Source organism: Lepidochelys kempii, chromosome 17 (genome assembly GCF_965140265.1).
Source record: "Lepidochelys kempii isolate rLepKem1 chromosome 17, rLepKem1.hap2, whole genome shotgun sequence".
NCBI lineage: Eukaryota > Metazoa > Chordata > Testudines > Cheloniidae > Lepidochelys > Lepidochelys kempii.
In genome coordinates, this window is record NC_133272.1 from 22331274 (window position 1) to 22357538 (window position 26265).

Sequence of the window (26265 nt, forward strand, 5' to 3'; positions counted from 1 at the left end):
TCACTATGCCCTTGCATCTTCCATTTGTCCCCCTGATGTTGTTGCATGTTCCCCGAGTTCCTCTGAAGTTGGGGACTCTGTGGATGACTGTTTCGCTCTTCAGGAACTATGTGACAGTGAACACAAGGGACACAAAGGAATTTCTAAATCAATCACCCTTTACTCACAGATAAAGCACTAGAGAGCTACAGATCTATGGAAACTAACAAAAACCCACAAGCAGAATTTTTTTTCCAGTGTTCACACCACTCACAGAGCCCTTTGGGTTTTGATAATTCCTTTCAGGGTCCCAGGACCCTCCTTTCCTTCGCTCCCCTACCTGCCACCCACTGTACAGCCTTGCCTTCTGGGCCTGATAGCCTCTCTCAGAAATTGCTGATGGGAGAGGCTTCCTTTTCTAATGTCCCAGTGCCCCCCATCAGGTGACTCTCAGTGGCTTCAAGTCCCTTGTCAGCTGATACATTACTTGATTACAAGCCCACCTGGGAGCTCTGGTTCCCCTAGGAAGTAGGCTGCTTGCTGTCCTAGGGTGCTTCCATTTGATGGGAGAACCACCAGGTTAACCACTCTTGTTGCTCTGCATTGTTAGCCATGTGCTAACACTTCCAGGACTCCCAGTCCAAGATGCAGATAAAAAGACAACAGTGAAGAACTGCTGAATTGGAATTCATTTGCAAATTGGATACTATTAATTTAGGCTTAAATAGAGACTTGGAGTGGCTAAGTCATTATGCAAGGTAGCCTGTTTCCTCTTGTTCCCCCCCCCCCCCCCAGATGTTCTGGTTTAACTTGGATTTAAACTTGAAGAGTGGTCAGTCTGGATGAGCTATTACCAGCAGGAGAGTGAGTTTGTGTGTGTATGGGGGTGGGGGGGATGTGAGAAAACCTGGATTTGTGCAGGAAATAGCCCAACTTGATCGTCATGCACATTGTGTAAAGAGTTGTCACTTTGGATGGGCTATCACCAGCAGGAGAGTGAATTTGTGTGGGGGGGTGGAGGGTGAGAAAACCTGGATTTATGCTGGAAATGGCCCACCTGATGACCACTTTAGATAAGCTATTACCAGCAGGACAGTGGGGTGGGAGGAGGTATTGGTTCATATTCTCTGTGTATATATAAAGTCTGCAGCAGTTTCCACGATATGCATCTGATGAAGTGAGCTGTAGCTCACGAAAGCTTATGCTCTAATAAATTGGTTAGTCTCTAAGGTGCCACAAGTCCTCCTTTTCTTTTTGCGAATACAGACTAACTCGGCTGTTACTCTGAAACCAGTGAAGATACAGTGCAGTTTACACTCAAAATGGTGTTCATAAAATGGTGTTTGTAGTTTCATTTAGACATGTACCGACTTAACTAATCTGTCACACCGGGTTAACTCCCTGCGGACACAGAGGGGGATCAGCCCCACTGTGGATTTCTCATGTTTGGGGAAAGCCTCCCTAGCTAGCACATAGGCAACCCACACTAATGCTAGATGGCTGTTTAATTCCAGCCAGCCACTAAACAGTGTGCAGTGATGCCCCACGTCAGGTCACCTGGGACAGAATGAACTCTGGGCTCTTGATTTGAAAGCATGAGCTAAAGGGAGCCAGGGTTGAGTTGTGGAATTGGGAGATCCTAGGGGCTATACAAGGACATATGCATGTGGGCCTTGGTTCACTGTGTTAAGTGGAACAGTCGGGTTGGGGAGGGAGAACAGGATTGTTTAAGGAGCAGCTGACACTCCATGCAGAGCTCTGACCACAGACTGAGACAATCCTGTCTTGGTTGGTTGGATTCTGTCTTCATCCTCTCTGATTGGGGGATTGGCCCTGCTTTGAGCAGGGGGTTGGACTAGATGACCTCCTGAGGGCCCTTCCAACCCTGATAGTCTATGATTCTATGACTTCTGCACAGCTGGGGCCATGTGCGTGGGGGCAGGATACTTCTCTCTCTGCCTGCTGCTCCGGCAATAGCCTGGGACACAATCATCAGTCCCTAGCAGTCATTACGGTGCCCCACACAGGAGTCTGGGCAGGGAATAGGCGGCAGAGACAGGTGGAACACAGCAGTGGGGATGGGTCCAAATGGCAGCAATCAGGTCCGAATTCCCCCCAGGGTGGGGGTGGGAGGCTGGTTTGGTTCATGCCCATCTCTGCTCTTAAGGGATAAAGATCCTGTTTTCCCCACCCTGAGGCTTGAATGGCAGAGAACGATACCAGCTATAAGCCCTCCCCAGCTGGGCATCACAGCTCAGAGAGGTCTGACAATCCCCAAACAGTGGGTAGGGTGTGGGGCTCTGGGTGGAGATCTATAGCTTTGTGGGCTCCGGTGGGTCCAGGCTGCTGTCAGGAGCTTGTGTGTGTCGAATCATGGTGGCCGTGGGCAGCACAATGGGCAGGGCGTTGGTGCCCCGCTCGTGCCAACACATGTCTAGGATGGGGTAGAGCTTGCCCTGGAACTCCGCCCGGAAGGTGTAAATGGGGATGAGCTCATCGGGGCTGTCGGCATTGTAGAAGGTCAGCTCACCCTTCTCGTAGTGCAGGTAGATGCCGATGCGCTGGGGCCGGGCCGTAAGCGGCAGCGTGGTGCGGGGGTTGTTGAAGGCCTCGTAGACCTTTCCTTCCTTCAGGCCAATGAGCCACACGCCATGCTCGGGAGACTTGTTCAGCTTGCCCTTGCGGCTAGCTGTGCCCTTGATGATGCCCAGGCGCCAGTGGCTCTTGGTGCCTACGATCACCTCCCAGTAGTGCTTGCCCCAGGAGAAGCCCTTGTTGGTGAGGATGCAGTTGCTGGAGTCAAAGCGCTCAGGATTGCTGCCCCGGCCCTGGTAGAGCAGCCTGCTCTGCACCACAGTGTTGTCCTTGGTCAGCTCCAGCAGAGGATGTCCTGTCACCGGGTCCAGCTTCAGTGTCTCTGGGGCTAAGGAAACACATGGCAAGCAGAGGAACCTCAGGGCGGGAGACCCAAGCGGCTAGGCCCAGGTGAACCCTGAGCAGCTTTGGGGGTTGGACCAGGACCAGGAGAGCCCTGAGCAGAGAGGCAGGCCTGGCCAGGTGCAAGGAACCCTGGGAGAGCCCCGAGTAGCCTAATGGGCCGGATCCAGTAGAGCTTGTCCACAGGCAGCACCCCTATCTGAGCTCTTGCATAGCCAGGAGAGTGACCCATGTAAAGCTTCACCTGGCACATGCCTGAGCAGCCCTGCGTGGGTCGGACAGCGTGGTGCATGCCAGAGGGAGCATATGCACTTGACCATAGGTACACGCATACTCTGAGCACACTGCAGGGGACTTACTATGTGTGGTGCAGTACCTGGCAGGACTCTGCGGAGCAGACGTTTCCATACTGTCATCTTGATGTCATCTTGGTGGAAACCTGGCTTAAAGGAGATGGCGCTGAAAGTCCCTTCAGGTGGGTGCTGGGGGAGAAACTCTGACCTGGAGGGAAAGACACTCCCAGGCAGTGGGGTTTAGTGAGAACATTTAAGGGCCCTGCTTCCCACCCCATTGCCCACATCTGGCAGAACTCAGAGTCTCCCTGGCTGCTCTAGCCTCCATCTGTGAGCTGAAGGCCGGGCAGTGGGTGCTCAGCAGCCCCCAGGCCATGGGCACTAAGCTGTGCCAGGTGGAGGGGGCATGGGCACTACGTCACTCCCCTCTAGGAAAGTAAGCCATGGGAGCAGAAAGCCTGGTGCCTCGCTGCCAGGCTGCTCCCAGCAGCACTGGAGATGCTGCTGCACCACTGGCATGGAGAAGGAGTGCAAACCGCAGCTGGCATGGGCACAGCCCTTGCTCACCACTAGAGTTGGGGCCAAGCCCTCAGTGCCTCCTGCTACTCCCATGAAAGGGCCCTCGCAGTAACCACTCCTAGGAAACATTTCCCCTTCCTGGGTTCTAGCCATCCTGGCTGCCCCATGGCTCGAAGAAGGGTCCCAAGGGTGGAGGGTAAGTGCTCACCTGGAGGGGAATGAGCCGTAGTTCTGTAAAACACAACACACACACACAAAGGCAGAGTTAGCGCTGACAGCCTCAGCCCCATGGCCGGGGAACGCTGCAGAGGATTCCTGGCCAGCACTCTCACCGACTCTCCATCTGACCCTGGCACCAGCAAATGGCGCCTCTCACTGCCACCTCCGCTTCCCGCCTGTGCAGGGAAGGTCAATGGAAGCTGCACAGACTGGGGGCAGGGGGTCTCCGGCAGCCAGGATGGGGCTGAGGGACACAGGGATGGGAGGAATCAATTGCCAGATGGAGAGAGGCTGGAGAGGGTGCGATAGAACCATAGTTGTCTAGGCTCCTCCGCCATAGACAGGCATGGCACGGTGCCTGTCTCTTGGCTCTCCCAAGGAGGCTGTGTGGAGGTACCTGGCTCTCCCCTCTCCTGGGGGGAGATCTGGCTTTCTACTTCCCAGGGAGGAAGCATGGAGATATCTGTCTGTCTGCTCCCCCCGCAGGGTGCATGGGGTGCATCTGGCTGTTTCCCAGGTTGCATTGTGGGGTGTAGGGCAGTCTCCTCTCCAGAGTTTCCATGGTCATTCCCCTGGCAGACAGACTCACCCGGATGAAATCCAGCTGACTTTCATTATTGAGTTTCTCCAGCGAGCTCTCCATTTCCTGCAGCTTGTGCAGGGTGTCTGATGTCTGCGTGACCTGGGACTCAATGGAGGCAATGAGGTGGCCAGCCTTCCTCTCAATGCTCTCCAGGAAGCTGGCCTTCTCCTCGTCAATGTATCGGTGCAACTCCTGGAACTCCTTCCGGATCACCCACTTGAAGACGTCTGACTCATTCTGCAGGGGGACAGTATGTTCTAGGAGCCAGAGGAAAATACCCGGGACAAGATGTGGGGTGGCCCTGCCCGCTCCCTGCTCAGCACAACTCAGTCATTCCACCCGCTTACAGCGTGTTATGCTCGATGCAGACCATAGGCCAACTGCAGACCACCTGCCTTCTACAGCAGGGCACACACCCTCCAGAATATCTTAGTGGTTAGATCTCTCACCCGCATGTGGGAGATCCAGGCGAGTGGCTATTGGCTATTCTGGGTTCAGTGGATCTCTCTTTCTTTGTGACATTTTTTAGAAGGTCCTTGCCTTGGTTTTGTCCCGAAACAGAATGAAACCAAATGCAGAAACCTCCACTTATTTTTTCACAAAATGGAGCTCTTGTTTTGTGGCCACTGCTGCTGCTTAAGACATGGAAATCGCCCGAAGCTGACTTCCCCTGGCAGGGCAAACATGCCCTGAAGCTATCAGTATTGATCTTGTTGGAGAGCTAGCTCTGGCCAGGATATTTTACACTGGTTATCTCACTTTCAAGGACACTGGGTCAAACCAGCTCTGAACAACGAATTGCCCAGCCTGTCTGTACGCTTGCCAGGAAGTTCAGTGCCACAAGAGATGGCTCCCTCACCCCTTCGAAAAGCAGGGCTATTTTTAGTCCACACTTTGTGAAGAACAACAACCCCTCTCCTCTGCTAGCAACAGAAAGCAAGCGTAAAACAGTAGGGCTGGAAGGGATCTCAGGAGGTCATCTACTCCTTCCCCCTGGGCTGGGGCTGAGCCAGATAACCTTAGCCCAGCCCTGGGAAGCAAGACACTTATTCACCTGCCTCTCGCTCAGCAGGTGGAGGACATGGGACCAAGGAGACTCTGATATGGTGTGGGTTGGTAGGGTGGGACTCTGGGAGGGATGGGAGAACCATTCCCGATGTGGGGCAGAGGGCACTCTGGGATTTTATTATTATTATTATTTTATTTTATTTATTTAACATTGATATGGCTGGAGTGCCTAATGGCCAATCAGGTCAGGGTCCACTGTGCAGGGCACTGTACAAACAGTTAGCAGTGACCGTCCCTGCCCGGAGGAGCTTACAGGCTAAAACAAGACATTGCAGGGGTTGAGAAACAAGCTAGCCAGGGTAGGAAAGACAGGGTAAGACAACTAAAAGGATGTGTGCAGTCCTTAGCCAATCGGGAGCAGTAATCAGAACTGGGGCTGCTCCCAGGTTGGGACCCAGGAGATTCATGGTCATGGGCTCCTCTCACAGCTCCCTGCACTTACTGCGATCCGGGTTTTATTGTTAACCAGCTTGCTGATGTGCTCATCCAGCTTCCTCTTGTGTTGCTGGACCTCTGTTATTAGCACTGAAAGCTCCTCCTGCAAAGGCAGAACATACTCCTGTTAGACTGGAGTCTCTAGTCTAGGATATTGCACCGAAGGGAACAGCCAGGTGGCAGTCACCTGGCAGGGGTTTGGCTCTGGGCCCCACACTCCCCCATGTGTGCAGGCCAGCCTGGCCCTGAATGGAACCAGTTCTCCTGGGGTCAGTCAGACTTCCCTTGATCACTGGCTTCCCCCCATGGAATACAGGGCATGATGAGACCACGTTCTCCTAGGCTTCATGGGAAATTCATTTATCATTCCTTTTCCATCCTGCCTGAGTTCACCTCTAGGCCTCTTTAATGTTAAGTTACCTCGATATTGTTAACCCTAGCAGCTGGGCCAAATTGAGAACTGGGCAATTCTGTTCTGTCCATCTAAGATTCTCCCTGTGGGCTCATTTGACATCTAAATTGCTCTGCACTGTTAAACAGTTGCTGAATCCCACCCTAGAGGTGGCTGCATTTGAGTGGTGAGCGAACTGGTGTTGTATAGCAAATGCAAAAACCACAGAACTCTTGCAATGTTATGTTTGCACAAAAACTCTTAAGAGTCTGGAAATGCGAAAGTTGATATTCCAAGGGCTACATTCCTTGGGCTATGTAGCATGTTCTGTATGTTATATGGGATACAATTACAACCTAAACAGAAATATGTTAAGCTACATGTTTAAAAGGACATTGTCAGCTTGAAACCTCATCAGTTTAAAAAACTGAGTTAAAAGCAGTTTCAGGTATGACACCTGCCCCCGAGTCCCCCAGCCAGTGGTTCTGGTTGAACAATCACATTTTCTTTTTTTTTTTTTTTTTTTTGGGTGGACACCAGAGTTAACCATGACCAACTGACATGCTGTGAAACAGGACAGTACTTATCTACACAGAGTCTGTCTAGTCTAGGAAAAGATTCTAGGTTACAATACGGCCAGCTAACACGATAGTAAGATACTAATAACCTGTGTCTACGCTTGGTGGTAAGTGGTGTTTCAAGTCACGTTAGCCAACTCAATTTTAAAAGCACCCTTTTTCCTGGCAGTGAGAAACCCTGCACATTTAACATGGTTTTCGTTGGCAAGTGTCCTCTCTAGCACAGTAATGGGGAATAACTGGTGAGGTGGTGGCACGGCAGAAAAGGATGGGGGGTTACAGTGGGCCAATATGGTGCAGTTGGAAAAAAAAGGCTAGAATAAGTCTGGGGTGTATTAACAGAAATGTCCTATGTAAAACATTGAAGGTAATTATTCTGCTCCACTTGGCACTGCTGAGTCATCGTCTGGAGTCCTGTGTCCAGGTTTGGGAGCCACACTTCAAGAAAGATGTGGAGACAGTCCAGAGGAGAGCTGTGGCGGTTCAATACAAGACAGGACACGGCTTTAGGCAAGCAAGCAGGCTGGTCTGCTGATGGGATTGCCCCTGTCAGCTTTTCCACCTCTTTTATTTCTCTCCCCCCTGCGCATCACATACCCCAACCGACCGCAAAAGGCATCAACAAAGGAAATAATATGACTTTGATTAATATTCCTATTTACTAGCCTCTATCTACTACAATCTTTATTCTCAGGCCTTGAGCTTCGGCCGAGGAAGCTTCCCACGGCTGATGTCCTTATTTTGACTTCCCAGATGGTCCATATTTTCATGGTCCATGTCCTTGGATAGAACAGAGCAATGTGTGCATTGCTCCTACACAACAGTCAGGGTGTGCCCTGACTGTTTCCAGGTGCATGAACGCTACATGAACCCTTCAGAGAGCAACAAAAATTATTTGAGATTTGGAAAACCTGACCTATGAGGAAAGGTTAAAAAGATTGGGTGTGTTCAGTCTGGAGAAAAGTAGACTGACAGGGGACCTGACAAGAGTCTTCAGATATTTTAAGGGCTGTTATAGAGGACAGTGATCAGCTATTCTCTGTGTCCACTGAAGGCAGGACAAGAAGCAATGAGCTTAATCTGCGGCAAGGGAGACTTAAGTTAGCTATTAGGAAAAACTTTCTAGCTATAAGGATAGTTAGCTCTGGAATTGGCTTCCAAAGGAGGTTGTGGAATCCCTGTCAGTGGAGGTTCTGAAGAAGAAGTCTGGCAAACAGCTGTCAGGGCTGGTCTAGGTTTACTTGGTCCTGCCTCAGAGCAGGGGGAAGGACTAGATGACCTCCTGAGGCCGCTTCCAGTCCTACAGTTTTATGATTGTATCATAGTAGGCAGGCCCATTATCTCACTCTGATTTGCAATTGACAGCCTGGGAATTTGTTTAGTGTGAGTGTTCCAGACTATTAATAATGTTAAAAACAAGCATAGCATGAATCACCACTGTGTCCTTCCTCTAACCTGATCTATGGACATTGGTCACTGCCCTTTCTGTGTGATCTGGTGGAGAAAGATTTGGGGGTGTAGCCAGATTGAACAGTATCTCACTAATTCAAATGCCACCAGTGAGTGGGTTCTTTTGCAGTAACTCCTCCCCTGCGCTCTGCACCGATGCTGCCTCAGTGGCGTTATTATTCCTCATTTACACTGGGGTGAGCAGCCAGGATCCAGAAGAGCCTTCAAGCATGTATTCCGGTTCAGGACAGCAGTTAAGCACATTCAGGTTCCTGAACTGGAGCCTCTAACAGAGTAAGAGAGAGGAGAGTTGGCCCTAGAGGTTCTAGTTCTGTCGCAGCCCAGATATACCCCACTTCTGAACAGGGCCCCAAGGCCCAAACTGTGGGCAGGATACACTTCTCTTGCCTCACACACCCTATCTGGTGTCAGGAGCAGAAGGGAGCTGGGGCTGAGTCTGTGCTTTTCCATTTACTGGCTGTCACATGGTCTGCTGGAAGGGACCCTTGCTGGTTACATCAACAGGTCAGAGCCTGTGTAGCCGAGTGCTCTGTCTCCCAACCTCCCTGCGTGGTATCTCAGTCTTATCAGCCCACTCTTTTCCAGAGGTGTTTGAGCACTGGAGATGAAAGGACCCTGGAGTAAACAGGGAACAAGACTGCCTCTCCCTCCAGCACTCCCCCGCCCAATGTCTCCTGCACTCCCTCCTTGGACAAACATTAACCCTTGCAGCCCCCTGGGAGCTGGGTCCATGTTGTTATCCGTGTTTTACAGAGCGGGAAAGCAAGCCAAGCAGATTGAAGGATTTGCTCAAGGTGACAGATAGAGCCAGTCACTGTCTGCAATGGAGCTGGAACAGAGGAGCTTGTAACTCCCAGCCCTGTGATCAGATCACTAGGCCATCAGGTGAGCACATCTGCACTGGAGTCAGGGAGACACAGCAGGCACAGACCCTGCAAGGCCCTTTCCAGGCTGGGCTCTGAGATGTTTAATTGATGCCAGAGACGGGCCCAAGCTGTGATCAGGGTCTTGCTTTCCCCAAAGTCTAGGGCATCCAGAACAGGATGGTAGGTTCTAGTCCAGTTCAGGGCTGCACAGAGATTCTGTTAATAAATTAGGGGCCGAAGCAATTGGTTTGCAGATGCTTTTCCCTGGCCTATTGATCCTTCCAATCAGTAGTGTCAATGGTCGGAGTCTCTGCCCTGATGCTACTGCAGGGGTGGCCAACCCGTGGCTCCGGAGCCGCATGCGGCTCTTCAGAGGTTACTATGCAGCTCCCTGTACAGGCACCGACTCCGGGGCTGGAGTGACAGGCGCCAACTTTCCAATGTGCCGGGGGGCTCACTGCTCTGCCCCTGGCTCTGCCCCAGGCCCTGCCCCCACTCCACCCCTTCCCGCCCCCTCCCCTGAGCCTGCCGTGCCCTCGCTCCTCCCCCTCCCCCTCACCCCCAGAGCCTCCTGCACGCCAAGATACAGCTGATGGGGGGGGGGCAGTGCTGGCTGGGAGAAAACTGGGAGTGGGTGCGGGGAGCTGACGGGGGGCTGCTGACGTGTTACTGTGGCTCTTTGGCCCTGTAGATTGGTAAATTCTGGCTCCTTCTCAGACTCAGGCTGGCCACCCCTGTGCTACTGGGTCAAGGCTCACTTGAGCCTCAGAGGAGCATGGGTCCAGTGACACACTGACGATGGGCTGTGAGCCCTTACCCCAAGAGCAGGCGTGGGACTGCCGCACGCCGGCCAGCTCAGCTCTGGCTCGGTCACAGCCAGTTTGAGTGAGAGCAGCAGTGAAGCCTGGCAGCCCAGATGGGCCCTGCACGGGGAGGCCTCACCCACGTGACTGTCTGTGTTGCCACAGCTTCGCTGCGATGGTTATCCCAGGTCTGGTGCTGCGATCACACCTCCTGCCTGCAGTGTGCGGACCCCTGGGTTACTGTGGCCACGGGACAAAGCCCAGCAAGCCCGATACCCCGTCTTGGTACGCTCCCAGTTCCCGCACACCGGGATCCAGGGTTTGTGTCAACTACCAGCCTGTGCCAGACCCTTGTCCCGCTCTCACTCCCACACCAGGTCCGGAAATCCAATCAGGGATGGTCCACTGGCTGTGCTTTTATCACCTGAAACCCGCCCAGCTCCTCCCTTCTCACCCTCCAAGGAGCCCAGTCGCAGGCCTGTGTCTTTCCCCAGCAGCTGCCATGGGGCAGGCAGTGCCCAGGGCCAGCTGTTAGCTCCCCAGGCACTTACCTTCATCCGGCTGTATACGGTAGAGACAGGCAGGATCTTATGCTGACGGTGAGCCCCAATGATGCCGCAAAGCCCACAGATCACCTCTTGGTCCTGCTCGCAGAAGAGGCTGAGGGGGTTGTGGTGGACAGGGCAGGACTCCTGGTTGGGATCTGAATCGCCCATGGTCCGCAGCGCCTCGATGACGCAGGCCAGCGTGACGTTGGGCAGCAAGGTGCTGCAGTCCACAGCTTGGCGGCACACGGGGCACAGGAGCTGCTGGTCCAGGTTGCACATGAGGGACCCCACGCAGGACTTGCAGAAGGAGTGCCCGCACTGGAGCATCAGGGGCTCCTTTAAGACCTCCAGGCAAATGGGGCAGAGCAACTGGTCCTCCAGCTCACAGACACTCATCTTCCGAGCCATGCTGCAACAGGCGCCTGTCCCGGCACGGTGGCTTGGTCCAGTCTTGGAGGAAGAGCCCCTGGGCTGGAAAACATGGAGTTAATGAGAACAGTTCCTAATGTAACAAGCAGGATGCCTCCAGTGGAAATCTGTCACCCACCGGCTGAGGAGCTTAGGAGGAGCACATCCCTTTGGGGTGTTTAACTGAATAAACCTCCAAACACATCTATCCACCTAGGATGGGAGATACCTCCACAGGGAGCACATTCCAATGGTGCTTGTGATCCACACCGGCTGCCCGCTTGCTTCTGTGTGAGGTGTTAGGTGTTGGTTTAACCTATGAAACTGGGAATGGTTTGGGCTCTGCTGACCTCTGAGACCCTGCCCCGCTGCTGGTGTGCTCGCAGGACAGCGGTGCTCAGCTCCCGTTGGGGGCTGCCCCGTTTACACAAAATAGGGCTGTTCTTGATAAGAGGGCATACACTGAGCTTATTTCCCCTCTGGGCTGGCCAGAGCCCATGTTTGATCACCAGCTGCAAGGCTGATCTGTTTCCCCGGCCTTCTGCACGGGATAGCGGGGGAGTGGAGTGGGGTGTTCCCTGATGGCGGGGACACGTCTTCATCGGCACTGGGCTCATTTCTGTTTCTAAAAGTCTCTGTTGAATCCTTCTCTCAAATACTGTACATAGAATCATAGAAGGGTAGGACTGGCAGGACTGAAGTAACATGAGTTAGGAGCATGGGTGGCAAGTGAACTGGCAGTTGGTGGAGGCTAGCCCCTTCCCCTCCCCTTGTGCCCAAGGCCCTGCCCCTCCCCTTTCTCCCCCTCCACCACTGGAGCCCAGAGCGGCAGAGCCCCATCACAGCCACTGCCCTACCACCTCAGGCCAGCGCCCCCAACCCCTACTCTGATCCATGGAGTGGGCGGCACGGCCGCATGGCCCCCGACCCCAGCCACGGAGCACCAGGCGGGCACCAGCCCTCGCCTCCCCAAGTCCCGGCAGCAGGCCATCAAGCCCAGCCCCAGCCTGGGCCACGAAAGAGCAGAAACTCACAGGCACTCCTGGGGGCGGAGCGTGGGTGGGGCCACACAAGGCTGTTTGGGGAGGCTCAGCCTCCCCCAGCCTATGATATCCGCTGCCCATGGTTAGGAGGCCTGGAATTAATGCATGTGAAATATCAAAATGAATGGAGGAATAAATCAAATAAAGAATCAATGCTCAAAAGACAAGACTATAGAACAACCACCCACAGAAATCTGCTGAGAAAAAAAATCACTGATTCAGAACTTCTACAGCCACAAGCAACCATTGTGATCATCTAGTCTGACCTCCTGTGGAGCACAGGCCAGAGACCTGCCCCACAATCATTCCTAGAGCACATCTGTTAGAAAAACATCCATTCTTGATTTACAAATCCATCAGGACCCTGGGTAAATTGTTCCAATCCGATATTGAAGCAAAGCTGTGAAATCCAGGTTTGAGACTCACACCCACTCCCTTCTTGAGTCAGGCCTTGGAGGATTTCCCCTTAGATGTTGTGACATTTCAGGGTATTTAAGGGGTATACACATGCACCATCTTGCTGGAAAACTTCTAATAAATCTACAGGCAATTGACTTTAGTTTAACAATAATAATTGTATGTACAGAGTTCCCTGAGGAATTCCCACTGTCCCTCTGGCCCATGAATGCTCCCCTCTTCACTTCCATACATTTCTACAATTCTCCCATGACCTGCAACAGAAGCAGCTGCAGGGAAAGAAACTTAACATGTGAGTAAACGCAGAGACTCAGGTGCATGGAATTCTTACAAGCAGTGCCTTGGCCACGAAAAAGGCCAAGAGGCCTGTGACGAAGTGGGGAATTTTCTGTAATATTTTTATGAATCTTGTATGTGCTGCAGTTTCCTCCGTACTTTGCATTTCTATCCAAAGGGCGCTACCAGGTTAAATCTGCTCCTGGGTCAGCGCAGGAGACATGAGGTGTGTGTCACCTTCTCACCGGGATAGACTTAGTGGATCATTAAAGGCCTGGCTGAGGCTGATCCGTATTAATGGAAAATCTGAGAAGACAATGGGAAACCTCCATTCACACCTAGCAACCAGTGACCAAGAGGAAGGAGGTTTCCCACCCACCTCTCAGCAGGGAAGCTGAGCAGAGGCCAGCTCCAGAACAAAGGACTGAGAGGTACCAGGCAGGGGATAAAGAGTAGCTTTTGGAGAGGCTGGGCTGGTCCTCCCATGGACACGGACAGGCACGGGGACCGAGAGCCTGAAATGAAGTCTGGAGCAGTTGGCCTGGCCAGATGGACTATGTCTTAACCTTGATTTCTCTGTGCTAACCTAAGCCCAATGCTGCTTTCCAGGTGACTAATAAACCCTACTCTGTTTTGAAAATGCTGCCTGGTGTCACTGCAAATACCTGCTGAAGTGCAGTAGTCCTTGAAGAGCACAAAAGTCTCTGACCAAGAGTATATCTCAGTAGGGCTTGCTGGACACAGCTCATGGAGTGAAACAGCAGTTCTGGATCCCAGGGGCTCGGTCTTGGAGGTGGTGAGGCTGCGAGGCCAACCCTGAAGGATGAGTGGGACCCTTTGGGCTGAAGAGGTTCCTTCAAGAGACTGTTTAAAAGCTGGGTCATGTGGATCCGTGACAATATCCTACATCTCCTCTGCCATGGCAGCCCTGCCCCTAAGCTAAACCCCAATGAACTTTTCTGGAGCAAGAATCACTCTGCCAACCCAGAACGTCTCCAGGGCTCCTGGCAGCAAGAGATTCTGGGCTGCAGGATGCAATCAGCCTGTTTTCAGAAAAGATTCCCCCACATCTGGGGTGGCCTCTCCAGACGTAGACATCGAAGCAATAACATAACATCCTCCCTCCGAGTTTGGCCCATCCCTCATCTGGAAGTCCTAGAAACACTGCAGAAAATCCATTCACCACCTATGATTGATCCTTCTCCTTGGCTAGTGAAAGAGTGGAGAGCTCACGGGGCCCCTTCCAACTGAGACTGACAGCACCTCCTTTAAGCATGTCCTAGTCCAGCCAGAACTTGGGAAACACTCCATGCTGCCAACGTTTCCTGCACCACCCACTAGCTATGCTTTCACTTCTGAGCAAGCTAAGTGAGAAGCTCATCAAGGCTCTCTGTTAATTCCACCTGGATACTTCCAATATTCTGAGCCTTCCCAATCAGGCTTCAGGTCAGGAGAAGGAACAGAAATGGCCATGAACACGAGCCATATATCGATTCTCATAGTGCAGGATCTCTTCATGTCATTCAGTGTCAATCAATGAAATGCTGATGTCCTGCCTTAGGGGCATAAGCTGAGGTTTGTGGGAAAGCACTGAGGTAGCTACAATCATTCCTCTTGGACCAGAGCCAGAGAGCTGTGATGGGCACCAGCTTCTCCGCCTCCCCTGTAAAGTTCCACAGTGATCCATCCTCTCTCCCATCCTGCTTAACCACTGTAGGAGGCAGCTAGGGAAGATTATGTCAATTGGGTTTCTCTGTTGTGCTCCTGGCCACAGGAACTGGGGATTGTGAATCACATGGGCTCAAATGCCAGCACTACACACACAACACGAAGCACAGAGCTTTCCAGCTAATGTGAACAGCACCCTTTCCCAGATCTCTCAGTGCTTGGAGGACCTCAGCACTTAGACAAAAAGCAGCAGGCTCAAGCCAAACCCAGCCAAGCTGGAGGTAATGTTGGTAAGGAGATGGGAGCTTTGCAAGGGACTAGCCACTACCATGAAGTCATTCTCATTGAGGGCATGCTCACTAAGGAAGGTCATTGCCTAAAGAAACCAGGAGGACCACAACCCTCCTTCAGATCTAAGTGGGACTGTCAGACCCATTTCCATGATCTCATCTTCCCACAACAAATCATGCAGACCAAAGGGGAAATGGGGAGACATATACAGAAACCTTTCCCTGTACTGGCTTTTAAAACTTGCAACATGACTCAAACCCCAATGCAAAGAGTTCAGGACAAATGCCCAGAGAGATTGTGCTTCAGACAGTGCCCAAAGAATTAGAATATAATCACAGCCCAAAACAAAAACTAAACACATAATTACAAGATAATAAAAGACTAAAAACACAGATAAAAAGGACCAGTCTTGGCTGATTTATTAAAGTGGGGAGAGAGGCTGGAGAAGACACTTCAGAAGAAGCAAGTTCAGTACCTGATGGCTCCACAGTGCATAGATTGGGGAGGGTTTTCAAAATGAACTCCTCTATATAAACTTTACAGCCCTCAGTGAGCCCCAGAACTACTCACCTTCCACTGCTCAGTCTTTCTTTCCTTCCCCTGCTCGCCCCTTCAAAGCTGCAGGGTGCTTGGCAAGAGATCAAACCCTGAGGGGTATTATTCAGCCTGTCTGTGACTGACAGAAACGTTCAGTCCCCTTAGGCAGACAGAATCCAGCTAACTGTGACAAATGATGGACACGCAGCTCCCACAGCAGCAAAGCAAGAGCGCCCTGTCACACCCACTTCTTTTTCCCTTTTCTTTAAATCCTACTGAGAGCTCTCCCCCTTGTCTTCTTAAACCTGGCCCACAAATGTAAGGAAAGATGGGACCCACCACAGCCCGCAGACATGGAGAGAACAAGTACTAAGAACAAGAGCCTAGCTATCTTCCTGCACCAATCCATGGTGCTTACCTCATGACAACACCCTACCACACCCCTTATTCCACTCCCCCCCCCCCCCCGCTCACTGTAAATCAGGTGTAAACACACACATCATATGACTGAATAGCCAGCCACCGAGAGCTCCACACTTGATAAGAAAGATTCAGATGGTTATTTCAGTCAGCATGCGGCTTCCAAGGAAGTCCTTTAGGCAGTGGTTCTCAGCCAGGGGTACGCGTACCACTGGGGGTACACAGAGGTCTTCCCAGGGGTACGTCAACTCCTCTAGAGAGTTACCTAGTTTTACAACAGGCTACATACAAAGCACTAGCGAAGTCAGTAAAAACTAAAATTTCATACAGACAATAACTTGTTTATACTGCTCTATGTCAGTGTTTCCCAACCTGGGTGGGGGGTCGTGATTTATTTCATAGTCATATGGTAAAAAGGAGAAAGTACGCAATTTTTCCATACTAGTGTGGCTGTGACACTTCTCTATTTTTATGTCTGATTTTGTAAGCATGAAGTTTTTAAGTGAGATGAAATTTGGGGGACACAAGACAAATCAGCCTCCTGAAAGGGATATAGTAGTCTCGAACAGTTGAGTACCATTGCTTTTGGGGTTTTACATGGATCCAGTCCAACTGGCAGAGTTGATGGAAACATTTTTTCAATGAAAAAAACATTTTCACTTGGGTTGAAATTTTCTGGGTTTTCTACAAAAACAGAAACCATTTTTTTTTTCAATTTTTGGTCACCTATTTAACCAAAAATTGAAACTTTTACTGAAAACAGTTTAGAGAAACATTTTCATGAGAATTTTTTTTGGGGGGGGAAACTTTTATGGTAGTTAATGAGAATATTTTGGATGGCATATTAAACCTCATGCTTCAGGGTTTAAGCCAATTTCTAACAAAAAAGGATTAGGAGACCCAATGTGTGGGTCAGATTATCCCATACCTGCTACTGTGTGGTTCTTCCAACATCCTCTGAAGCAGATAGTTCTGGCCACTGTCAGAGAGGGACTGCTTAGCTCTGATCCAGTCTTGCAATTGCTACGTTTCTGTGTGACCTTCAGCGAATCATTTGGGTCTCTCTGTAAAATGGGGTTGATAATATTTCCCATCCACAGGGCTGTTATAAGGATAGAGTTTGTTAATGTTTGTGAAGTGCTCAGATGCAACAGTGAGAGGGGCTATATAGACCAATTTTCAGAGGAACAGCCGTGTTAGTCTGTATTCGCAAAAAGAAAAGGAGTACTTGTGGCACCTTAGAGACTAACCAATTTATTTGAGCATGAGCTTTCGTGAGCTACAGCTCACTTCATCAGATGAAACATCTGATGAAGTGAGCTGTAGCTCACGAAAGCTCATGCTCAAATAAATTGGTTAGTCTCTAAGGTGCCACAAGTACTCCTTTTCTTTATATAGACCAAACAGATCTAGGCTCTCCACCTGCAGTTTGGTGGTGCAGCGCTAGGTTTTCCTTTTGTACAGAATTATGTTGAGAAACATTTGGTTATTATTTATTAATCTAACAAGCTTGTATCGAGTGCCATAGATAAAACCACATAAACCCTTTCCCAGTTAGAACAGGTGCCCCAAATGAGAGGGTCTGGGCCTTTTTGGGGGGTCAGAAATGAAGCTATTCTATACCTAGATTCAGTGGGCACCAAACAGCAGCAGATTAGATCAATACATTCTTATACTCTCGCAGCTGTTTGTGGAATATAAATAAATTTACAAGAAAGAAAATGTGCCATCTGCTTCCCTCCTAAAATTATCCCATCCTACTGTTACTATTCTCTTCCAGGTTTCAGAGTAGCAGCCGTGTTAGTCTGTATTCGCAAAAGGAGTACTTGAGTCACCTTAGAGACTAACAAATTTATTTGAGCATAAGCTTGCATGAACTACAGCTCACTTCATTGGATGCATTCAGTGGAAAATACAGTGGGGAGATTTATATACACGCAGAACATGAAACAATGGGTATTACCATACAGTGATCACTTAAGGTGAGCTATTACCAGCAGGGGGGGGGCCTTTTGTAGTGATAATCAAGGTGGGCCATTTCCAGCAGTTGACAAGAACCTGTGAGGAACAGTGGGGGGTGGGGGTGGGGAAATAAACAAGAGGAAATAGTTTTACTTTGTGTAATGACCCATCTACTCCCAGTCTCTATTCAAAACTAAGTTAATTGTATCCAGTTTGCAAATTAATTCCAATTCAGCAGTCTCTCGTTGGAGTCTGTTTTTGAATTTTTTTGTTGAAGAATTGCAACTTTTAGGTCTGTAATCGAGTGACCAAAGAGATTGAAATGTTCTCCAACTGGTTTTTGAATGTTATAATTCTTGACGTCTGATTTGTGTCCATTTATTCTTTTACGTAGAGGCTGTCCAGTTTGACCAATGTACATGGCAGAGGGGCATTGCTGGCACATGATGGCATATATCACATTGGTAGATGTGCAGGTGAACGAGCCTCTGATAGGGCCTAATCACATCAGCCACACTATGATGGTGTCCCCTGAATAGATATGTGGACGCAGTTGGCAACGGGCTTTGTTGCAAGGATAGGTTCCTGGGTTAGCGGTTCTCTTGTGTGGTTGCTGGTGAGTATTTGCTTCAGGTTGGGGGGCTGTCTGTAAGCAAGGACTGGCCTGTCTCCCAAGATCTGTGAGAGTGATGGGTCGTCCTTCAGGATAGGTTGTAGATCCTTGATGATGTGTTGGAGAGGTTTTAGTTGGGGACTGAAGGTGATGGCTAGTGGCATTCTATTATTTTCTTTGTTGGGCCTGTCCTGTAGTAGGTGACTTCTGGGTACTCTTCTGGTTCTGTCAACCTGTTTCTTCACTTCTGCAGGTGGGTATTGTAGTTGTAAGAATGCTTGATAGAGATCTTGTAGGTGTTTGTCTCTGTCTGAGGGGTTGGAGCAAATGCGGTTGTATCATAGAGCTTGGCTGTAGACAATGGATCGTGTGGTGTGGTCTGGATGAAAGCTGGAGGCATGCAGGTAAGTATAGCGGTCAGTAGATTTCTGGTATAGGGTGGTGTTTATGTGACCATCGCTTATTAGCACCGTAGTGTCCAGGAAGTGGATCTCTTGTGTGGACTGGTCCAGGCTGAGGTTGATGGTGGGATGGAAATTGTTGAAATCATGGTGGAATTCCTCAAGGGCTTCTTTTCCATGGGTCCAGATGAGGACGATGTCATCAATGTAGCACAAGTAGAGTAGGGACATTAGGGGACGAGAGCTGAGGAAGCGTTGTTCTAAGTCAGCCATAAAAATATTGGCATACTGTGGGGCCATGCGGATACCCATAGCAGTGCCACTGATTTGAAGGTATACATTGTCCCCAAATGTGAAATAGTTATGGGTGAGGACAAAGTCACAAAGTTCAGCCACCAGGTTTGCCATGACATTATTGGGGATAGTGTTCCTGATGGCTTGTAGTCCATCTTTGTGTGGAATGTTGGTGTAGAGGGCTTCTACATCCATAGTGGCCAGGATGGTGTTTTCAGAAAGATCACCGATGTTTTCTCAGTTTTCTCAGGAAGTCAGTGGTGTCTCGAAGATAGCTGGGAGTGCTGGTAGCGTAGGGCCTGAGGAGAGAGTCTACATAGCCAGACAATCCTGCTGTTAGGGTGCCAATGCTTGAGATGATGGGGCGCCCAGGATTTCCAGGTTTATGGATCTTGGGTAGCAGATAGAATACCCCAGGTCGGGGTTCCAGGGGTGTGTCTGTGCGGATTTGTTCTTGTGCTTTTTCAGGGAGTTTCTTGAGCAAATGCTGTAGTTTCTTTTGGTAACCCTCAGTTGGATCAGAGGGTAATGGCTTGTAGAAAGTGGTGTTGGAGAGCTGCCGAGCAGCCTCTTGTTCATATTCCGACCTATTCATGATGACGACAGCACCTCCTTTGTCAGCCTTTTTGATTATGATGTCAGAGCTGTTTCTGAGGCTGTGGATGGCATTGTGTTCTGCATGGCTGAGGTTATGGGGCAAGTGATCCTGCTTTTCCACAATTTCAGCCCATGCACGTCGGCGGAAGCACTCTATGTAGAAGTCCAGTCTGTTGTTTTGACATTCAGGAGGAGTCCACCCAGAATCCTTCTTTTTGTAGTCTTGGTAGGAAGGTCTCTGTGAGTTAGTATGTTGTTCAGAGGTGTGTTGGAAATATTCCTTGAGTCGGAGACATCAAAAATAGGATTCTAGGTCACTACAGAACTATATCATGTTTGTGGGGGTGGAGGGGCAGAAGGAGAGGCGCCGAGATAGGACAGCTGCTTCTGCTGGGCTGAGAATATAGTTGGATAGATTAACAATATTGCTGGGTGGGTTAAGGGAACCACTGTTGTGACTCCTTGTGTCATGTAGTAGTTTAGAGAGTTTAGTGTTCTTTTATTGAGTAATGACAATGAGTTTCCTGTCCAGTTTTGATGGTAACTTCCTTGGGACCAGGACCTCGTTTTACATGCCTGTAAAGCACCACGAGCTTAAAACTTGTAATGAATAGAAAATGAGGAAATCTTTGCAGGAGAAACAGAGTCCTGGAAGAAGAGGCTTCCAAAGAGGGATTTGAAAAGGCTTGGGAGAGAATGCCAGGAAGACAGAGATTGCAAAGAGTGGGACAAGGAGCTAACGGAAGCAGTGAGGAGAAAGGATGGGGAGACAGATATGGAGCAGGAGGGAGAGAGGAGGAAACAAGAACTGAGGTGTAGGTGGGGGCAATATTACATACAGCCTTGAAGGTGAGAATGGAGAGCATAGGTGTGATGCAAAAGGAGACAGGAAGCCAGCGACGGGATTCAAGGGTGGAGGCAAGTGAAGAGAGAGTTCACAGTCCTGAGTCAGAGTCCTGGTGGCACAGCCTCTTGGGGGTCAGGGGACCAGCACAGGAATGGGGAGGCAGGCTGAGCCTTTTCTAGTTGCAAATAAGCAGCAACTGCAAGGCCCTGACTGGAATTCATCAGGGCATCACAGATGCGGCGCCCCACACCCCGGCCATGGCCCCTGGCAGTGTCAGATAGCAAGTATATAGGTGCCGATTCAGTGGGTGCTCCGAGGCTGAAGCATCCAGGTGGAAAAAATGGCGGGTGCTCGGCAGCCCCCCATCAGCACCTCCCCTGCCCCACCCAGCACCTCCTGCAGGGGTGGGAAGAGGTGGGGAGGGGCAGGGCGGGGGTGGGGCCTTGAGGGAATGGCTGGAGTGGGGGTGGGAAGAGGTGGGGAGGGGCAGGGCGGGGGTAGGGCTGTGAGGGAAGGGCTGGAGCGGGGGTGGGAAGAGGTGGGGCAGGGGTGGGAAGAGGGGGGAGGGGCAGGGCGGGGGTGGGGCCTTGGGGAAAGGGTTGGAGTGGGGGCGGGAAGAGGTGGGGAGGGGCAGGGTGGGAGTGTGGCCTTGAGGGAAGGGCTGGAGCGGGGGTGGGAAGAGGTGGGGAGGGGCAGGGCGGGGGTGGGGCCTTGAGGGAATGGCTGGAGTGGGGGTGGGAAGAGGTGGGGCAGGGGTGGGAAGAGGGGGGAGGGGCAGGGCAGGGGTGGGGCCTTGGGGAAAGGGTTGGAGTGGGGGCGGGAAGAGGTGGGAAGAGGTGGGGAGGGGCAGGGTGGGAGTGTGGCCTTGGGGAAAGGGTTGGAGTGGGGGCGGGAAGAGGTGGGAAGAGGTGGGGAGGGGCAGGGTGGGAGTGTGGCCTTGAGGGAAGGGTTGGAGCGGGGGTGGGAAGAGGTGGGGAGGGGCAGGGCGGGGCTGGGGCTGTGAGGGAAGGGTTGGAGTGGCGGCGGGAAGAGGTGGGGCAGGGCGGGGGTGGGGCCTTGGGGAAAGGGTTGGAGTGGGGGTGGGAAGAGGTGGGAAGAGGTGGGGAGGGGCAGGGTGGGAGTGTGGCCTTGAGGGAAGGGCTGGAGCGGGGGTGGGAAGAGGTGGGGAGGGGCAGGGCGGGGGTGGGGCCTTGAGGGAAGGGCTGGAGCGGGGGTGGGAAGAGGTGGGGAGGGGCAGGGCGGGGGTGGGGCCTTGAGGGAAGGGCTGGAGCGGGGGTGGGAAGAGGTGGGGAGGGGCAGGGCGGGGGTAGGGCTGTGAGGGAAGGGCTGGAGCCGGGGCGGGAAGAGATGGGGAGGGGCAGGGCGGGGGTGGGGCCTTGAGGGAATGGCTGGAGTGGGGGGTGGGAAGAGGTGGGGAGGGGCAGGGCGGGGCTGGGGCTGTGAGGGAAGGGTTGGAGTGGTGGCGGGAAGAGGTGGGGCAGGGGTGGGAAGAGGGGGGGAGGGGCAGGGCGGGGGTGGGGCCTTGGGGAAAGGGTTGGAGTGGGGGCGGGAAGAGGTGGGGAGGGGCAGGGCGGGAGTGGGGCCTTGAGGGAATGGCTGGAGTGGGGGTGGGAAGAGGTGGGGAGGGGCAGGGCGGGGCTGGGGCTGTGAGGGAAGGGTTGGAGTGGTGGCGGGAAGAGGTGGGGCAGGGGTGGGAAGAGGGGGGGGAGGGGCAGGGCGGGGGTGGGGCCTTGGGGAAAGGGTTGGAGTGGGGGCGGGAAGAGGTGGGAAGAGGTGGGGAGGGGCAGGGTGGGAGTGTGGCCTTGAGGGAAGGGCTGGAGCGGGGGTGGGAAGAGGTGGGGAGGGGCAGGGTGGGGGTGGGGCCTTGAGGGAAGGGCTGGAGCGGGGGTGGGAAGAGGTGGGGAGGGGCAGGGCGGGGGTAGGGCTGTGAGGGAAGGGCTGGAGCCGGGGCGGGAAGAGATGGGGAGGGGCAGGGCGGGGGTGGGGCCTTGAGGGAATGGCTGGAGTGGGGGTGGGAAGAGGTGGGGAGGGGCAGGGCGGGGCTGGGGCTGTGAGGGAAGGGTTGGAGTGGTGGCGGGAAGAGGTGGGGCAGGGGTGGGAAGAGGGGGGGAGGGGCAGGGCGGGGGTGGGGCCTTGGGGAAAGGGTTGGAGTGGGGGCGGGAAGAGGTGGGGAGGGGCAGGGCGGGAGTGGGGCCTTGAGGGAATGGCTGGAGTGGGGGTGGGAAGAGGTGGGGAGGGGCAGGGCGGGGCTGGGGCTGTGAGGGAAGGGTTGGAGTGGTGGCGGGAAGAGGTGGGGCAGGGGTGGGAAGAGGGGGGGAGGGGCAGGGCGGGGGTGGGGCCTTGGGGAAAGGGTTGGAGTGGGGGCGGGAAGAGGTGGGAAGAGGTGGGGAGGGGCAGGGTGGGAGTGTGGCCTTGAGGGAAGGGCTGGAGCGGGGGTGGGAAGAGGTGGGGAGGGGCAGGGCGGGGGTAGGGCTGTGAGGGAAGGGCTGGAGTGGGGGTGGGAAGAGGTGGGGAGGGGCAGGGCGGGGGTAGGGCTGTGAGGGAAGGGCTGGAGCCGGGGCGGGAAGAGATGGGGAGGGGCAGGGCGGGGGTGGGGCCTTGAGGGAATGGCTGGAGTGGGGGTGGGAAGAGGTGGGGAGGGGCAGGGCGGGGCTGGGGCTGTGAGGGAAGGGCTGGAGCCGGGGCGGGAAGAGATGGGGAGGGGCAGGGTGGGGGTGGGCTGTGAGGGAAGGGTTGGAGTGGTGGCGGGAAGAGGTGGGGCAGGGGTGGGAAGAGGGGGGGAGGGGCAGGGCGGGGGTGGGGCCTTGAGGGAAGAGGTGGGGCAGGGGTGGGAAGAGGTGGGGAGGGGCAGGGCGGGGCTTTGAGGGAAGGTATGGAGCGGGGGTGGGGAGGGGCAGGGCGGGGGCGGGGGCGGGGCGCTAAGGAAACCACATGTCCCAGCATGCCTCACTTCTTCGGTGGGCGGTGCACGGGTGGGGCAGGGTCGTCGCCACGCTTCCTCTGTGTGATTGGTTGAGACTGGGGACGCGGCGAGCTTTGATTGGCAGCTGGGGAGCCCGGGGGGGCCTGAGGCTCAGGAGAGCGGGCACGTGCTCGGGCGGGGGAGGGCTCTCGGAGCGTGATTGGCTGGAGCGGGAAGGGCGGGCTCGGATTGGAGCGCGCGGGGGCGGGGCCCGCCGAGGCGGGCGCTGAGGCGGCGGAGCCGGCGCGAGGCGGAGGCGGGAGATGGCGGGGCGCGGCCGCGGGTGGCAGCGGGAGCAGCTCAACGGGCTGCACGCGCGGGCCGGCGCCGGCGCGGTGAGGCGAGGCGAGGCTGGAGATCGGGCGGGGCAGCCGCGGCCTGGGGCCCCTCAGCGGCAGCGGCTTGGGGGGGGCGCCGGGAGCGGCCGCGGGGGGGGGGAGCGGCCTGGCGCCCCCTGCTGGCGGCGAAGCGACTCGGCCTCCCCCCAGCGCCATGTGGTGCCGGGCCCGGCCGCTCCGTCCCGTCCCGTCCCGTCCCGGGGGCCGCAGTGCTGAGCCCCGCCGCGAGCCGGCCGGTGCGGCTGCCTGTTTCGGCAGCGCGTGTATTTCCCCTTCTCTCCCTCGCGGGGCCCACCCCGAAGTCTGGAGGGGACGAGCCCGTTTTAATAAGCGCAGGTCGCCCGGGTGCCCTGGCAGGAAACTAGCTGCAGGTGTCAGCGGGGCTGGGCTCGTCCCTGGGGCGGCTCTTGCGCTCGGGAGCTCGCAGGGCGCTCCTCGGACCCGAGAGGTTACAGTCAACGCTCTGTTCAATTATTTAACCTGCACTCTACACCCTGCGCGTTAGAAAGCTAAGACCTGGTTTTTGCCTTAAATTTTAGGCAGTGAATAAAGTTTGTTGCAGTGCAAGAAATCCAAGAGCATCACAGCTGCCTAACCTCTGCACGCTGTCTGGAGCATGAGATGCTTCTGTCACAGTTTGGAGGCAGGATTGTTCCTGTCCTGCAGTATTTCAGCACAGTGCTTAGGGTCCTTCAGAGCGGAAACCCTCTAATTACAGCCGCGACATCTTCATTTAATAATGTAGAAGTGTACTGTTAAGTTCCCATGGCTAAGTGGCCTCATTCTTTTCCCACCATTCATAGTCTCCTTACCAACGGTTGGGCCAACGCATGCGGGATATTACTGGTGATAGAGGGGTGTTAAAGGAGGTTATCCGTGCTGGTGCTGGAGAAATGGTGCCCCAGGATGCTTCTGTATTAGGTAAAACCAGTTTCTTGGTTGGAGGCCTTTTATTGGGATTATCCGCCAAAGAGCATGTCTGTGTTTTGTTTTTGTTTTTATACTAAGTGAACTAAGTGTCCACATCCACTTTATAATTTTGACTTTTGCTTAGTGGCTGGTATTCTAGACCAGTGGTTTTCAACCTGTGGTGTCTGCAGGCTATGCCTAAGATTTCCAAAGGGGTCTGCACCTCCATTTGAAATTTTTTAGGGGTCCACAAATGAAAAAAGGTTGAAAACTACTGTTCTAGACCACTGGTTCTCCGCCATTTTGGGTTCAGGACCCATTTGTAGTTGTTGATGGCCTGTTGCAATCCAGTAAATGGGTGGTGTGGGGGGTGTTGGATCCTGCCCCCAGGGGAAGGGGGAAGCCCTGGGGGTGGGGTTCCAGAGCCCACCCTGCATTCATCTTGCAGTGATGGCTCTTGCAGCTCTGGTCCCGCAGGGCTGGCTGGGTTCAGCTCCCTGCTTTGGACATTACAGCCTCCAGGCTCGGCCCTGGCTGGCTGGGCCATGTTTGTGTGAGTGGTGGTGCGACCTGGTACATGGGGTTGTAGTGCCACTCAAACTTGTCCCAGCCAGTCTCTTATGATGGAGGGGCATCTGGATCAAACCAGAGTGGCACTGCAATCCCGGAGGTCACAATGCCCAGAGCGGAGAGCTGAGCAGCCACAACAGTTGCCGCACGACTCTTTGAAACGTTCTGGTAACCCAAGTTTGAGTTAAAAGAAAAGGAGGACTTGTGGCACCTTAGAGACTAACACATTTATTTGAGCACAACCGTTCATGAGCTACAGCTCACTTCATTGGATGCAATTTTGGGTTGCAGCCCACTGGTTGAGAAACCTTGCCCTAGCCCTAGGTGACTGTGCTTCTCTGCAGCACATGTGAATAAATGGAGATAGTTGTTGATGCATCCAGTTTGTTCTAGGATTCTCTAGGCCCCTTCATGTCTTTGAACACTTACACTATACAAATCTGAATTCAGTTTTATCACAGACTCCCCGCCCAGGAGACGCCAAAGATGTTGCAAAAAAGAGCTTTAACCATAATTTGCTATAGAGAGCAATATGCCCTGCCCTATGTGCTTGATTTTTATTTAAGAATGTCTTGTTCAGGACTGCTGGTTTAGGCTGTTCTTAAACTGCTTGCTTCAAAAAATCAGTCTCGGTAAAATATGGGTTGTATTGCTCAAGGAAATCTGTAAAAGGAATCGCACCTCTTTCGTGAAAGCTGTAGGTTTCAATTAGGTTCATGTTCAGTCAGCTGATCCCAGCCTTGCAATGAGATCTGCACATGTTGGTCTTGCTCTTATTGCAGGATCTGTGCCTTCGGTGAGTATTTTTGGCTGTCCAGAAGTACTACTCTTGTGAACCTGAGGTGACTACTCTTTATAAAGTACGTTGTTGAAGAGTTTAGACTCAAATTTGACTGAAAGCTGAAATGTCGATTGGCTGGAGAGTATCTTCCAGTATTGCAATGGCTTGTACAGCTTTTCTTTCTTGGTGTCATAAAGACACTAACATATCTTTATAGCTTTTTTGTTTGCTGTCCCGGAAGC

At 53.0% G+C, this 26265-nt stretch overlaps 2 protein-coding genes across 4 annotated transcripts in view; one reads left to right on the forward strand and one right to left on the reverse strand.

The window, feature by feature from the left end:
- Positions 1-2291: 2291 nt before the first annotated feature.
- On the reverse strand, positions 2292-11097 carry TRIM50 (tripartite motif containing 50). The gene is made up of 6 exons (XM_073316152.1): positions 10693-11097; positions 6041-6136; positions 4537-4767; positions 3937-3959; positions 3293-3432; positions 2292-2902 (listed from the first exon to the last, which is right to left on the reverse strand). Exons 1-6 carry the CDS (start codon positions 11095-11097, stop codon positions 2292-2294), a joined length of 1506 nt encoding a protein of 501 aa, XP_073172253.1.
- Positions 11098-23673: 12576 nt separating this feature from the next.
- Positions 23674-26265, forward strand: part of FKBP6 (FKBP prolyl isomerase family member 6 (inactive)) — a 47493-nt gene continuing 44901 nt past the window's right edge. For all 3 annotated transcript variants that reach the window (XM_073316154.1, XM_073316156.1, XM_073316155.1), the window contains exons 1-2: positions 23674-23760; positions 24567-24684. In XM_073316154.1, the coding sequence (XP_073172255.1) occupies positions 23689-23760; positions 24567-24684 (190 nt within the window). In that variant the 5' untranslated portion in view covers positions 23674-23688. The remainder of the gene's footprint in view (positions 23761-24566; positions 24685-26265) is intronic.